This window comes from Drosophila guanche, unplaced genomic scaffold, assembly GCF_900245975.1.
Source record: "Drosophila guanche unplaced genomic scaffold, DGUA_6, whole genome shotgun sequence".
Classification (NCBI taxonomy): domain Eukaryota; kingdom Metazoa; phylum Arthropoda; class Insecta; order Diptera; family Drosophilidae; genus Drosophila; species Drosophila guanche.
The window spans coordinates 2,867,636-2,882,199 of record NW_022995743.1 but is presented as its reverse complement, the minus strand read 5'-3'; the positions used below and the strand labels follow the sequence as shown (position 1 = coordinate 2,882,199).

Below are 14,564 nucleotides of genomic sequence, written 5' to 3'. Positions count from 1 at the left end.
AATGAAGTCGTATTGAATAAAGACATTCCTGCAGAATCAATACTTCTCGTTTTCTCTTGGTTAGGCACTGCTTTTAATATTTCTATAAAAATATTCGAGATTAGTACACAGACGAGACGGTACATCTACACAGAAATGCTTTAAAATGCTTAGATTAGTTTATAAATTGGATTCAATGGCACCCGCAGGATTTCACAATCATATTTCTATACTTCTTCAGGTTGACATTCTCATCATTGAGATGATACAGCACAGGCAGTGCGCCCAGTCGCGTCGGTGCACAGCACGGCTTTGGCACCTTCTTGGGCTCCAGCAGATGCACCAGTGTCTGCACAATGGCATGATTGGTGGCATTCATGTGCGCATTGAGTGGGAAATTGCATTCGCCGCTGCAATAGAACGCCCCATAGCCCTCGGGGGCGATTATCCAATCGTGCCAGCCCAAATCCTTAAAGTCAATGTAGAGCGTTTGCATCTGGCAGCTGCGTGTATTCTCGATGGGCACTTCCAAAAAGGGATGCACCGGCACCGACTTCTTTTTCTTGCGCTGATGCAGCGTGCTCCGCTTGCTTCTGTGGTGGCTGCTGTGCGAGGTTGTCTTGATCAGCTCGGGCCCCCTGAAGAATCCAATCATAAATGGCTGATATTCGTCGTCCACTTTGCGGTGGATCAGTCCAATGTCGTCCAGTTTGACTTCTCGATCCGGCCGATTGACTGCGTGCGCTCCAATGTAAATGCCGTGGTTCTCCTTGGAATGGATCAACCACTCGTGCAGACCCTCAGTCACGTTCATCTCCAGCCAGCCGACGTAGTCGCCAGTGGTGTTCACCGAGGACAGCGCTTCCATCGTATTCTGACCCGACTCATCTAATCCCATGGAGTAGACGGTGATCGTGAATTGCTTGTTTGCTGTCAGCCATTTGCCTTCGTTGGAGTTTTGGTAGATGCGCAGCTCTGCCATCACCAGATAGTTATCGTTTGGCACCTTGGAGACGTCGAACCACAGGCGGCGACCGTGTTCGTGGCGCAGTTCCTCCACGTTGTGATTTCGTTTGTTCAAAAAAGTCATTATAATGTCGCTCTCATCTATGGCGCGCTTGTCCAGATCCGTAATGAAGTTTTCTTCACCATCTCCAATCCTTTCATCGGCCATCATTTCGGCGTTTCGCTTTGAGCGGTGACTGCGCTCAGTTTCATCGGTATTGCCACCGCCCAGACCTTCCTCCTCCGTGATGCGGTGGTAAACGTCCAGCAGAAATTTCGGTGCCGACTTTCTCAAAGACAATTGATGGCTACTGTGGTGGGAGGGGCGCTCGGCTATGCCCAGGAACTCTAGTATCTCGTACGATACATCCAGCTTGTCGTCGTCGCTGAGCACGCGGTGCATGACCGTCTGATCTTTGCCGTTGTCTATGTAGATCCCTGACTGGGTGGCATCAATCACAGTCGGCGTTGTAGATAAGAATATAAGCAGAACCAGTCCCAGAGCCAGTGAGGCGAGTGCCGCCACAGCTTCCGAAGTATTCCGCACACTCGAAAACATGATGCTCATGCTCCGGAAGGATCACAGTAATTGGTTTTGTGTACGGGAGCTATCTTCTGCACGTTGGCATTTAGTTAGCCGTAGACATTTATTGCTCTTTAATCGTTTTTTAATGACCAGAATTCTCGTGGAAAATTCTGACGCACTTTGTATACAGATTCAGATTGTTTTTTTTTTTTTGTGTGTATCTTGAAGATGCATTTTTTCTTAAGATTTTGAATCAGTTGGCAGAGCGATCTTCAGGGCTGGAAAGAAAACACCGAACAATAATCTAGTTTATTTCTTGTATGCACTTTTTTTTTGTTTACATCTTTAATTTAAAGCTTATTTTTAAAACGATACAAAAGAAAAATTCATGAAAGCTAGCCAATCTCGTGGAGAAAAGACTGATGAATTTAACAAAATTATAGTTTTTGCGCTGGGAATCTCAACTAGCTGGTAATATAGATCAGAATATCAAAATCGAGAAAAGTCGTTTAGCAATTACGGTATATTCTCAAAATAAGATAGTATAGTTTGTTATATTTTTAAGGGTCTGACGGTATATTTTATCGATAATTCCGCGGTCACACAAGAAATAAGTAATTATTATGGGTTTTAGCAACAATAGCTCTTTAAAGTTATTAATTACAATTGATTCATTAAGTTAGACCATTGCTTCTGTGTAAAAGGTGGACTACCATTCAGTTTTTTCTAAAGGTTCTTGAATATCCACATCAACCCCTCACATCTGGCGCAGACTTATGTATGTATGTACGAGCATATGCATACATATGTATGTGCAGCATATGTAGTATATACTGTGTATTGCTATAACCTGAGGTTTGGCAATAAAAAACGTCTCGTTTTCCCGAAAAGATTAAGATTATATCTGAGGCGGATCGAAAGCGCTACTGGCCACCGTTAGGTCAAAAGAGAGCGAGGGAGAGTGGTGGTGGTGTTTCAAGCAACGTTCGTAAGGTGTGGTTCGGCACAAAAACAATAACGGGTCGAAACGGGACGGGGGTGGGAAAGTCTGTTCCGTTCCCACCTGTGAAGATCCAATAACATTAGCAGCCGTATTTCTGAATAGCTTTTGTTGTCTCAAATCAATACAATGCACACATGAATGCGCGCAAATATTTATATATGTATTGTATGTACATCTGTTGCAGGTTGAAGACTTTCTTGATATCGCCCACTGTGTGGTAACTGTGGAACATGAACACTGCGGAAGCCAGCGTCAACCAAAGCCATCATGCGACGCCGCCCACCAGCAATGAGCGTAAGTTATGCTGCATTTTCTTTAGTTTCGTGCCACGCAACGTCATATTGGTTTTCTTTTGCTTCAGCCTTCTGCGAGGACTACGTTCTTCATGTGCATATGCCAAACAAAAGTTTCAAGGCAGTTCGCTTCCACGAAACTGAAACCGTGTGCAATGTCATCAAGAAGACGGTGGAGGACCTCAGCAGGGATGTGCGAGCGCCAAGCATTCAGCGATACGCATGCCGAATGCTTAATATGATCACGAAAGAGGAGCTGTGGCTGGCCAGGACAACGCCCATGCGCAAGGTGCTCACGCACATCTTGTCGCCGGGTTGCTCAAACGTGGACTGTCCCAACAATGATGCTGCCAAAGCGGAGCTCGGCGAGGGCAAGCTGCAGTATCAGGATCATGGCAGAAGAGTCATTACCAACAGAGTGTGGCGCGTGGAGCTGAGAGTGCGCTATGTGCCAAACAGTATTCAAGATCTATTCGATGAGGATAAAGCCACATGCTTTTATTACTTTGATCAGGTGCATAATGCTTAAATCAATCAATAACTTTCGAAACCGTTCTAATCAATATCTTTTGTGGTCGTGGCAGGTAAAAGAAGACTTCATTCAGGCCAATCTAACTGTGGACACTGAGCTGGCGGTGCAGCTGTGTTGCCTGGGCATTCGTCACTTCTTTAAGAACATAACTGTCAAAGCACCGGACAAGAAGCAGCACATTGATTACATTGAAAAGGAAATCGGATTTAAGAGTTTTCTTCCACAATCTGTGATAGTCACAACCAAGCCAAAGAATCTTAAGAAAATGATACAAGTCGGTTACAAAAAGGTCTATAATTATAACGACATTGAGTACTTGACGAGGTATGTAGCCTTACAAACGTACCTCCGATCTACATATAATGTTTATTGTATCCTTTCAGATTCTTCGATCTTTTGAAGAATATTTATTTAACGAATTATGAGCACTTTGCAGTTACCCTCAGCTCCGCATGGAATATATCAGGAATTCTACACGTTGGTCCACACATTGGTAATTATTTGCCTCAAAGATGCCACGCAAAGATATTCCATATTGTTTGTTCAATTGCAGGAATCTCTTATCAAACTCATCCACAAGCGAGCCTGACGAACGTTGCACAGTTCAAGGATGTCGTTGCCATCAAAACCTGCACTCTACCAAAGGAAAAGCTGCCCAAGCCCATGGATAATACCACAGAAAATGAGTCAAATAACTTAAATTGCAATTGCCAGAAGATCAAAACTCAAATTAAAATCTCTGCCTCTAATAATGTCGAAGATCTGGTTATAACCTGCAATGGAATTAATGTGAGTTAAACGATTTCCATGACCATTGTACATCCCTTACCATAATTTTGATTGATTGCAGACTGCCGAAAGTATTGCCGACCTTATCGACGGCTATTGCAGGCTGCTATCAAAAGACCTAGACTTTACGATTTGGCAACGAGAAACGACGAGCGCATCGACCGAAGACAGCGCAGCGACAAAGATCAATGATCTCCCGGTGGAGCCGGCACAGACCGCCGCCTCAAGTCCGAGAAAACCAATGCTAACGGATGATTATGCGGAAATTGGTTTATTGGAGGGCGAGGGCGATTACTCAACGCCCACTGTTCGAAACTACGAGCTGGACAGGTCTCACATCACTCCAAGTGCCAAGATTGGAGTGGGACAATTTGGAGATGTTTACGTTGGCACCTACACGCTCCCTAAGTCTGCCAAGGCCAAGCATTCGGATGCAAATGGGAAAGACAATGGTGCCGATCCCAAATCGAGCAATGGCAGACCAGACGTCATTCAAGTTGCGATCAAAACCTGCAAAGCAAACGAAGATCCCGAAAAGACAGAGAACTTCCTGGCCGAAGCTTGTAAGTACATTAATCTTCTATCATTGTTATGTAACTTAATCTGTTGTTCGCTTTTAGATATTATGCAGAAGTTCGACCATCCACACATTATACGTTTGATTGGAATATGCAGCGTAATGCCCATTTGGATAGTCATGGAACTGGCGAAGCTGGGCGAGTTGCGCGCCTACCTTAAAGCAAACAGCGACAGGTGCTTAGACAGACTTGAAACCCCATCTTTGATGTGCATTATTAACCATAAATAACATTCATTAGATTAACTCATGGAACCCTGCTTAAGTACTGCTACCAGCTATCGACGGCCCTTAGCTATTTAGAGTCGAAAAAGTTCGTACACAGAGATATTGCGGCACGCAATGTGCTCGTTAGCTCTCCCACGTGTGTTAAGGTGGGTAACATTATTTTGCGTTGCTATTTGTTCATGCTTTAACTACTTAATGCCTCCTACAGCTGGCTGATTTTGGTCTCTCCCGCTGGGTGTCCGATCAGTCGTATTATCACTCCACTCCCACTGTGGCTCTGCCCATTAAATGGATGTCGCCCGAATCTATCAACTTTCGTAGATTTACAACAGCCAGCGATGTGTGGATGTTTGGTATGTAACTTTGCAACAATTTTAAACCTATCTATGGTTAATAATAAACTCTCCTTTAGGTGTTTGCATCTGGGAAATACTCATGCTGGGCGTCAAGCCGTTTCAGGGCGTCAAGAACAGTGACGTAATTTCGAAGCTGGAAAACGGCGAGCGGCTACCACTGCCACCAAACTGCCCACCGCGACTGTACTCGCTCATGTCTCAGTGCTGGGCATACGAACCATTGAAAAGACCCAATTTTAAGCGCATCAAGGAAACATTAAAGTGAGTTTAACCCCCAAACTTCCAGCAGTAACAGCTAGATACCAATGTTGCTTGTTTATTTGCAGTGAAATTTTGATGGAGGATAGCATAAGCGCATCCGAGACACTGAAACGGGAGCATCGACGATTGGTAACCAAGTCCTGGGTGGGCAGTGAGGAGTCTGACATTCCGCCATTGAAGCCATCAAGAGCAATGCATGACTCTGGTAAGGCATAAATCTGCTAAAAATGGAAAACAGGAGCTGATTTTTTGTTCCCTAATTTGCAGATATTCCAAGCATGATGTCCAAAGTGGATGAGACAACGGGCATACCTCAAACGTATATCATTGCACAGAATCCTGCGGTGCTGGCCCGCCTGATGATGGAGAACCAAAAGCGAGGAATCAATCCGGCAGCATACACTACGCCCGCTTCGGTATTTAATACTCTAGCTGTAGGAATTGATGACAGCAAATCGAATGTTTCACTTAAGACAACAAAGCTACCAGCAGCCGATATGCTAAAGCTTGATCCCATCGCCGAATCTGAAAAGAACAAACTGCAATATGCCACTAGCCCGAACCCCAACCCAAACCCCAACCCCAACCCAAACCCCAATCCCAATCTCCTAACAGCTGCAGCTAACACCCTTGACCCATCCCTTGCTTATGCTAGGCCACCGCCAAAGGGAATGTTTTCCGGAAGTTTGCCCTCAAAGAGTAGCTTCGTTGTTTGTCCACCGCACATGGAAGAGCAGATGCAAATGCAAATGCAAATGGATCTTTCCAATCCGGCAATATCGAAAATCGCTGGCTACAGTCTATACGGCAGTCTGGAGCGACATCAACCGGTGCCGGCCGGCAGCAAGGGTGTCAATTCGAAAGGCGGCAGCTTGGAGCGTCACAAGTCATTGATGTCAGCCCAGAATTTGGTTTTCTACAACACAAAGCCGCCGTCGCCACACTGCAGCAACACGTCCGAGCGTTCGAGGAGCATGGAGCGAAACACATACTTTCACGCCTATCGCCAGCAAATGAAAAACTCCATTGAATGCGACTCGCTGCCCGAGGAAATCTACGACTTTGGTGGAGCCGGACTCAAGACCTGTGTGTCTGCGCGTCAAAATTCGAATTTTAGCCCAGCGATGAACGTGTGCCCCGTGGAGCACGGCCAAGCAGCAACTTTAGATGCCAGCCAGCACATGGTGATGGAGCCACAGATGATCAGTGACTCGTATGGCCTTGTCTGTCATGGTGGCTTAGTTCAAGGCGAATGGGATCGGCAATGGATGCTTGCTAGCCCTCAAAATGTAACAAACGATGGCAGCTTGGACGGAGCTGTCTGCATGGCCACTTTGCACGCTGACGCTGCGGGAAATCAGGTTTGGACATCATCTTGGACACGTTGGCAGCAAGGCGGCGTTCGCATTTTGTTAACTATTTCTTTTTGATTGTGATATTTTGTGTTACCTTTGATTTGTTTGCATTTATTTAAGTTTTTTTGTCATAGTTTGGAGCACAGTAATAACTGTGGACTCTTACCATTTCAGACCCTTCAAAACGTTTTGGGCGAGAAGTTGCGGCAGCAGCGCAAAGACAGCAACAGCGATGGAGAATGGTTATATCAGGAGGAGTTGCTGGTAAGCTTTCACGATATCCCATAGAACAAACCCGCTCATTTGCTCTCATTTATAGCGGCGTCGATCCAGCTCGATTCCCCATGGTGCCAGCAACGAGCAACAGCCACACATGTTTAAGCTAGACCTAATGTCAGCCGGACCATCCAGTCTGCCCGATTGCTCGAATGCGAACTCCCGACCCATGACGCCAAACACTAATCAGCTGTCGCTAAAGTCAAACAACTCCTCCGCGGATCACTTGTCCGCATTGGCAGCTGGGGAAGAGCTGCAGTCCGGCTCTAACTCCAAAAGCTTTGGCACTTCTCCCTCCAGTCGGCCAGTCAATCGTGCCAATGATGAAGTTTACTGCGCCACAACATTGGTGGTCAAGTCCATTATGGTGCTATCGCAGGGCGTTGAAAAGGCAAACACGGAGGGTTACTTGGATTTGGTTAAGAATGTGGGCGTTGAGCTAAGGAACTTGCTCACATCGGTGGACAAAATATCTGTGCTGTTTCCAGCGCAGGCTCTCAAGTAAGGATGCAGAAAATCCATACGAAACTTGTGTTAAATTAATGTGTTTCCCCTATCTTCACAGGGAAGTGCAAATGGCACACAAAGTTCTATCCAAAGACATGCACGAACTCGTTTCAGCGATGCGATTAGCACAGCAATACAGCGACACAACGCTAGACAGTGAATATCGCAAGTAAGTTTAATTCCTTCTCCCTAAGACTTCAAATTAATTCCCATTGATATTTCAGGAGCATGCTATCTGCCGCCCACATATTGGCCATGGATGCCAAGAACCTCTTTGATGTCGTTGACTCGATACGACAGCGCTATCAGCACATATTCCCGCCAGTCACACCAAAAGAAGCGACTAATGTGCCCTGCTTTGAGGGAACAGAGCCCACAAACGAACTGAGCAGTGGCTACATCAAGTCCAGCACGTCTGGGGAGCTACTCCAAAGCACAGATAGCGCTGCAGGCAACTGTACGGGGATATACGATAATGATTTACATTTAAGCTTGAACACACAGTTGCAGCTACAAAATAGCAATGATCGCAGTGCTGTGGGCAGCTTGCAGAGGGGAATTAGCCTGGGCTTGGATACGACAAGGGCTTCAAACGAACCTCTACGCATTGTAGAGGACGCTCTGAGTAGCCCCACCGAGCACATGTATTGCAACACGTCCGCTGTCCATGGCCATGCGTAGATCTATGTGCATCCATAATCCGCATGACTGCATGAAACTGATGTACATATACTATAAATCAAAATATGTATACATTAACTAACATAAACATAACTCTTCTGCGAACTATTCGAGTACTTTGCTTATAGTTATTACTCTCACATAGTACTCCACCCCTCAAGATTGACGAGACCCCACTCGGCCGGCCGCATTCTCTCCTCGTCATGTAGTCAAAATAATTTAAGGACAAAAAGACGTGTTTAATGTATGATTTTAGATGATATTTATAGATAATCTACGAACCCAATCTAATACAACTAAATGTTCATTTTAAAAACATTTCTATTACTTTCGGGTGTGTTTTAAGTTGTAATGTGATTATTTGTTCAATATAATAATGCCTACACTCAATGCACATTATGTTGGGTGCTAAATTCAATCACAAAAAAGGAAAATAAATCGAAATTACTAAACAAAAATGGGAATTTTCATTACCATCCTCATAGCCCCAGTGACTCCATAGCTGATTTAAATGCTGAAACATTAAGATGGATGATGCATCACATTTGTTTAATTTAATAAGTTAACACCGTGTCAATATATTTATACACCTAATTTATAATTCGGAAAGACATAAACATTTATATACATATCTCTGGGATTTGTCAATTGATATTTAACAGCTGAACAATTTTATGCAATTTCGGGCGGCAGCATATTATTGGTATGAAAAGTGCTTTGTACTATGTATACATATAATGCCAAGTATTGCAACAATATGAAGACGAATTTCAAACAGAATGAGATTACAGGTGAGTGGCTTAAGAGTAAATTGTTCGTTCAATCCATTCCTCAAGCGTAAACGTGGCTGTTTCATTTTTCTCCGTATCCCGCTCTTTGAATATTTCTGCATAGAAAGTAAACGGCTTTAATACAAGGGAACTTATCTTCTTTTGGGTGCCATAACTTACCAATATAAGTTTTTATTTTCACTGCACACATAATAAAATCATCAAACGCAATTTGTCCGTCTCTGGAGCCATATCGATGACCCAAAACGTTCAGCACGCGATTGTTCAAATGATAGCCAGCAGAGTTGAGTGCTTCACGAAGCTGAAAGCCTGACACCCTGCCAGTGTTTTCCACGTCGTAGACCTTAAAGATGGCCTTCCATTTGGCAATGTCCGACAGCAGAGTCTCGAACTCTTCGAATCCTAATTTGCCAGATTTATCAGCATCCAACATGGCCACCATCGAGCGACAAACATCCTTGGAAAAGCCATGAGTCTCATCGACAATTACTGCTGTAATTTGAGAATTTAACACTTGCATCGGAGACTATTTATCAGCTTTCTCTTACCTCCTGAGGTTACAGCAGCACCATCCGATGGGTTATCACCCATTAGCCTCTTACTCGACGGATCACTCGCGCCCAGCTGATCCTCGAAGGGTGTTCCCTTTAAAAACGGGCCACAAATCAACGACAAAAGTCCACAGGCGCCGCCGTCATCTTCCCCAGGGCCGGCTGCCTGCGTCTCAAATGCATTGTTGGCGGTAAAACGATTATAGACAACTGGCTTTGGCAAGTCTAAGGGAAAAGCAAAGCACATATTAAATGGAAATGTAAGGAAATAAAAGTGCCCTTACCATCTCTCATCGAGTGATCCAGTATGCGTTTTAGCTCCATCCAATCAACTTCCATATCCTTGCCAGCGATGCTGTCAAACAAACGTCTCAAGCTCTCCTTCTGCGGATCCAGTGGCTTGGGTGTTGGGTATCCCGGTGTTATCTGTTGACCAAAGCAAAACATTATCGAGGGATTCCTCTTAAAGGTAACCCCTACTTACCGTGTCGGCCTTGCCACCGTACCCCACATGATCATCATTCTCTCTGCAGAGAGGTAGAAAGTGAAATGATTGATGAGAATGAAAGGCAATTGATAGTCAAATGTTTTAAATGTAATATCACAAGATCTAAGCATTCCAAATTTGAGAGAAATGTCATGGGAAATATCGATAAAAGGGGGTTTAAGTTTAAAGCACAAAACGTTGTTGGAGGGGTACTCTGCCGATCTGTTTATTACCATATTTTATAGTTGTTAAGGTACATGAGAAAATACATTAAAGACAGAATTAAAAGTAGACCGTGAGGGTAATCTCAGTAATTGTTCGATTGCAATTAGAGTTAGGAAAGAGTTAAAGCATAAAAATATATTATTAATTGCACTATTTTAAATACTTTTGTTGCTTGAGCATGGGCATCCGTAATACTCCGCTTAATAAGTCTAGAATCTAAGATGCAGTTGTGCAAACACTCGGACAGACGTACTTTAATCAGGTTTATACTGTTGCTGTTGATATTATTCTGTAATAAATACTGTGGAGTGGAGCATTGGGGGTCAGAGATAAGCTACAATTGAAAAATATAGCATGTAATTATATGTATAGACTATGGGAATGTGTAGAGGAGTGTGGGTATAAATAAACAAACTGGGGTAGCTACAACAACTACTTGCACTAGAAAACAAACATAGGGGTATTACGTATAGACTGCGTCTTCACCTACCCATAATGCACTTTAGTTGCGTTTTTTAAATAGAAATTAGAAAAACCCCGCAAAATTGTAGCAACCCGAATTATTTCTAATATACAAACTGATTATCATTTTCTACATGTACGCACTCCATGTTATTTTGGGTTTCGGAGAACACACGAATGATGAACTCTCCTTCCTCGTTCGGATCAAATGTGGAAGGCACAATCAGATAGTGGCCAGGAGGCAACTTGAAACGAGCACAAACCTGGGGAAGACAAAGCCCAGAGGTTGTTTGAGTTAAAAGTATAAATTGGGAAACATTTGTCATACATACTTCACGGGTATTAATGAAATGGGGAGAACGTCCCACAGACGACTTGTACCGAAAGAAGTTAAGGCCTTGCGGACGGTTCTCCAGTTCGCGTTCGTTCAGGTTGTAAATGGCAAAGCCAATGGTCAGACATTCCATGCCCATGTTGCGCTTTGATCTGCGATTTTTCTGCATTAGTCCAACAATAACTGTGCAGTGTCCCTCCTCGTCATCCTCATCGGGATCCACCAGCGTAATTATATACTGGGGATTGTGCCAGAAAGTGTCCAGGAAGTTACGGCAGCCGCCAGCTGTCACGCCTGGTGTCCATTCACCCTCGTACATGGACATCTCCCACTTGCGCTTGCCACTGTTCTGTTGGTCCTCTGTCAAAGAGTCTGGAGACAAATTGCAAATCTGAAAAGGAATGCATTTTACCATTAAACAATTTCTAGTCAGTGTAAGGGCAGCCCTTTCTTGCCTCCACTCTGTCGAAATGGTGCAGGAAATCTTGGAATGACATCCAGAACTCGCCATCTCTATCGAATGTGAGACCAATCTCCTGCTTCTGGTCTTCTGGGATGTAGCGCCACTCGGCGGAGCTGTCACTCCACGGGCCATTCCACTCGGCTTCATTGCCCCATGGGTTGCGCATGCGTATCATTGGTATCTTGCCCTGCCGATTCGGTGTCACAATATCGATAAAGCACACCTGCAAATACACAATTCAAAGATGTTGATTAGCTCTTTCACAAGTGACATTTTATGCGTGCGTTTGCACCTTTGTAATGGAGTATGCGTGTCCACGAATCAGCCCCTGAGGAGTTTCTGCCTCAAGCACATTGGGATCCGGCTCAATCGAGCAGCCCATCATGGAGTTTCGGTCGGCTGCCTTTTGTAATATGGCAAAGAGATTACCGGGCGCCTCCTTGAGGTCATACCACTCGCTGACACCGCCAGTAAAGTCCTCTAAGGCCTCACACGTGCTGCCGCCCTTAAGAGCCTCATAGGAACCATGAAGTCTGAGAATGCATAGAATAAATAAACGCTGGCATGGGTTGTTAGATTTGTCATACTTGGCATAGGCCTTCTCCAAGAGTGCACTCCAGAATTCATTTTTCTCCGTTGAATGCATGTACACCAGCTCCCCGCGAGACGTTGGCAAACGATCATCAATAGTCACATCCACCCATTTGCCTATTTTTAATTGGTTTAGTTTATAAATAAATATTATCTGATGCTCGTTTGCTGATCAAACTTACCGTACTGCCAGAAGCGGAAGTGAAATATTCCAGCATAGTTCTCCTCGAAGCTCTGCTCGGGCGGCACGACGCGGAAGAACAAATTGGATTCCTGTGTCAAGTTGGCGGTGGCTGCCAGGAGCCAGCAATCTCCAAGTTCGCCTTGTTGCACATCGAAACGCGAGAATCCCTCTACAAAAAACTGCGGATTGTCGGCGATTTCCTAATCAAAGATAAATTTATACAATTAAAAGTTAATGTATAAGTTAATTATAATTATAATTGCACTTACATGGGGCCTCAGCCACTCGATGTGACGATCTGGGCGACGCGAGAACATAAGTGACTCATTGTTGGCCGGGAAGATGGGATCTTCAAAGAGTGAACCGCTGGACAGGCAACTGTTCAAGATGGTCTCATAGTCCTGCACCTCAGAATAGGGTCCCAGATTCGAGCTCGTTTCGCCCAACTAGAATATGACACAATCGGATTATTCCTTAACTCATTTAAGTCGTTTAAATGTTTAAGTTCTAGATGATAAATGAATAAATACAATGTATGTACAGGGTACAGTGTATTTTGGTATAATTCGAGAGACACATATAATAAGCCTTTACACACATCTAGAGTGGTTACACACACAAGGACACGTTACAACAATTTCGGCAGCACAATTATCCTTCAAATGGAATTGTGTCAATGCCAACAACATGTACTTACATTCCCATAAAATACAGCTTGAGATGATTGCAAGGGTTGCTAATGTCAGTAACGAACGATTGAATGGAATGTATTTTAATTGTTAAGAGTTGGTGGATTACATGCATATGGATTTCAGTGTCTATTTGTTACTATGTACTGTATATGGCTATGCCTAGTCAGACCGTAATATTTTATATGTAATTTAAAGTTTTTCACTTACAACTCGCATGTTCTTGATGCTGGGCAGCACTCGCTTGGTGTCGGCTTCCTTTTTGATAAATATTTCGTTTATCACAGAGCCAACCACCTCTTTGGCGGCACCCATAGCAGCATCGCCAGCGGCATTCAGAAATTCCTGGCCGGCTTGCCGCAAGAATCCCTTTAGATCATCCATCTTTCGCTATTTGCTATCTGTAATAATTATAGAAATAATATTAAGCACAAGTACCGACAGCGAAAGCCAAGAAACTTAGCAAATGATTAAAAAGCGATTCATATCCAACTTTTTATCTAACTTATTAGTGTGTCCCTCACATGACAGCCCAGGCCGGCACACACCTTAGGAATATGCGAATAATTGGGTTAACTACTTGGCAAAATTGTTACAAATTCCCAACGTGGCTGGGGCTTCAATTAGATTACTTAAATTCACGCAAAGAGCATTAGGTGAATTCTTTGGAGAGCAGACAGAGCAGAGCTCGTTCGCTGTCAGCTCCCACCCGAATATAATTTATACGGATATAAATACATATATAGATACATATGTATATAATGTCTCTCTAGTTTGTGTGACATCATTCCGAAGCGAAGCATGAGATGGTTGAATGCCTCGTCGAGTGACTCAAAGGGTGTGTGCCATTCGGCCAGCGGACCAAACCTTGATTTCCATTCCTATAATCTCCTCCTTTGATTGCATTGACACTGAACTTGAGCAGAGCCTGTCGTCATAGTAAAATGTCAATTTAATCAAACACAATATGCTGGTTGGTCCCACATCTACACATATGTATGTGTTTCTCAATTGCTACATTTATATGTACGTATGCTTGAATACATATGGATGGAATGTAGTATATAAAAGCATTAGAAATTCAACTGCGAAATCGAAACAGGTTTAGTAATTAATACATTTCTGTGCCCTGGCTCATGCTTGTGACCAGCATTCTTGTGGCAAGAGACACACGAAACTCACTCACACTATTCTGTTATGTTACAATACGGATATTCTCTTATTTATAATGAGCCCCGGACCTTGATTTGCTCTGATACAACGATTTGAATTCACACACTTTCACCAAAGCAACAACACAACACGAACACGAAAGTACCGTACGGAAGTGGTATCTCAAAATATTTATGTTTGTGTTTGTGTAGTAAAAGTATATCGTGCTATCGATTTCGATAGAGGAAACAGCTGATAGTTCATCGG

At 43.8% G+C, this 14,564-nt stretch overlaps 3 protein-coding genes across 11 annotated transcripts in view; 1 reads left to right on the top strand and 2 right to left on the bottom strand.

Moving 5' to 3' along the window:
* Positions 1 to 49: 49 nt before the first annotated feature.
* LOC117582741 (protein 60A) lies at positions 50 to 1,738 on the bottom strand. The gene has a single exon (XM_034270681.1). It carries the CDS (start codon positions 1,550 to 1,552, stop codon positions 173 to 175), a length of 1,380 nt encoding a protein of 459 aa, XP_034126572.1. The 5' UTR covers positions 1,553 to 1,738; the 3' UTR covers positions 50 to 172.
* A 348-nt stretch (positions 1,739 to 2,086) lies between these two features.
* Positions 2,087 to 14,564, top strand: part of LOC117584969 (focal adhesion kinase 1) — a 25,921-nt gene continuing 13,443 nt past the window's right edge. Inside the window, exons 1-17 of one of the 6 annotated variants that reach the window (XM_034274187.1) lie at positions 2,087 to 2,124; positions 2,698 to 2,807; positions 2,875 to 3,320; positions 3,391 to 3,662; positions 3,722 to 3,831; positions 3,892 to 4,127; positions 4,189 to 4,690; positions 4,748 to 4,880; positions 4,946 to 5,078; positions 5,141 to 5,285; positions 5,345 to 5,549; positions 5,615 to 5,754; positions 5,817 to 6,910; positions 7,079 to 7,168; positions 7,224 to 7,681; positions 7,746 to 7,856; positions 7,912 to 8,368. In XM_034274187.1, the coding sequence (XP_034130078.1) occupies positions 2,744 to 2,807; positions 2,875 to 3,320; positions 3,391 to 3,662; positions 3,722 to 3,831; positions 3,892 to 4,127; positions 4,189 to 4,690; positions 4,748 to 4,880; positions 4,946 to 5,078; positions 5,141 to 5,285; positions 5,345 to 5,549; positions 5,615 to 5,754; positions 5,817 to 6,910; positions 7,079 to 7,168; positions 7,224 to 7,681; positions 7,746 to 7,856; positions 7,912 to 8,368 (4,596 nt within the window). In that variant the 5' untranslated portion in view covers positions 2,087 to 2,124; positions 2,698 to 2,743. Of the gene's footprint in view, positions 2,125 to 2,151; positions 2,293 to 2,350; positions 2,504 to 2,697; positions 2,808 to 2,874; positions 3,321 to 3,390; positions 3,663 to 3,721; positions 3,832 to 3,891; positions 4,128 to 4,188; positions 4,691 to 4,747; positions 4,881 to 4,945; positions 5,079 to 5,140; positions 5,286 to 5,344; positions 5,550 to 5,614; positions 5,755 to 5,816; positions 6,911 to 7,078; positions 7,169 to 7,223; positions 7,682 to 7,745; positions 7,857 to 7,911; positions 8,593 to 14,564 lie in introns of those variants that run through there. The other 5 variants (XM_034274179.1, XM_034274208.1, XM_034274197.1 and 2 more) reach the window with 5 other exon arrangements.
* On the bottom strand, positions 8,891 to 14,486 carry LOC117585001 (calpain-A). 4 transcript variants are annotated; one of them, XM_034274250.1, is made up of 14 exons: positions 14,387 to 14,486; positions 13,356 to 13,546; positions 12,726 to 12,902; positions 12,455 to 12,656; positions 12,269 to 12,389; positions 11,974 to 12,214; positions 11,674 to 11,904; positions 11,217 to 11,609; positions 11,029 to 11,147; positions 10,195 to 10,237; positions 9,995 to 10,136; positions 9,708 to 9,935; positions 9,319 to 9,651; positions 8,891 to 9,254 (listed from the first exon to the last, which is right to left on the bottom strand). In XM_034274250.1, exons 2-14 carry the CDS (start codon positions 13,527 to 13,529, stop codon positions 9,169 to 9,171), a joined length of 2,490 nt encoding a protein of 829 aa, XP_034130141.1. In that variant the 5' UTR covers positions 13,530 to 13,546; positions 14,387 to 14,486; the 3' UTR covers positions 8,891 to 9,168. The 4 variants fall into 4 exon arrangements, with proteins under 4 accessions (XP_034130141.1, XP_034130133.1, XP_034130148.1 ...); XM_034274242.1 differs by having other exon boundaries at positions 14,332 to 14,457; XM_034274257.1 differs by having other exon boundaries at positions 14,328 to 14,451.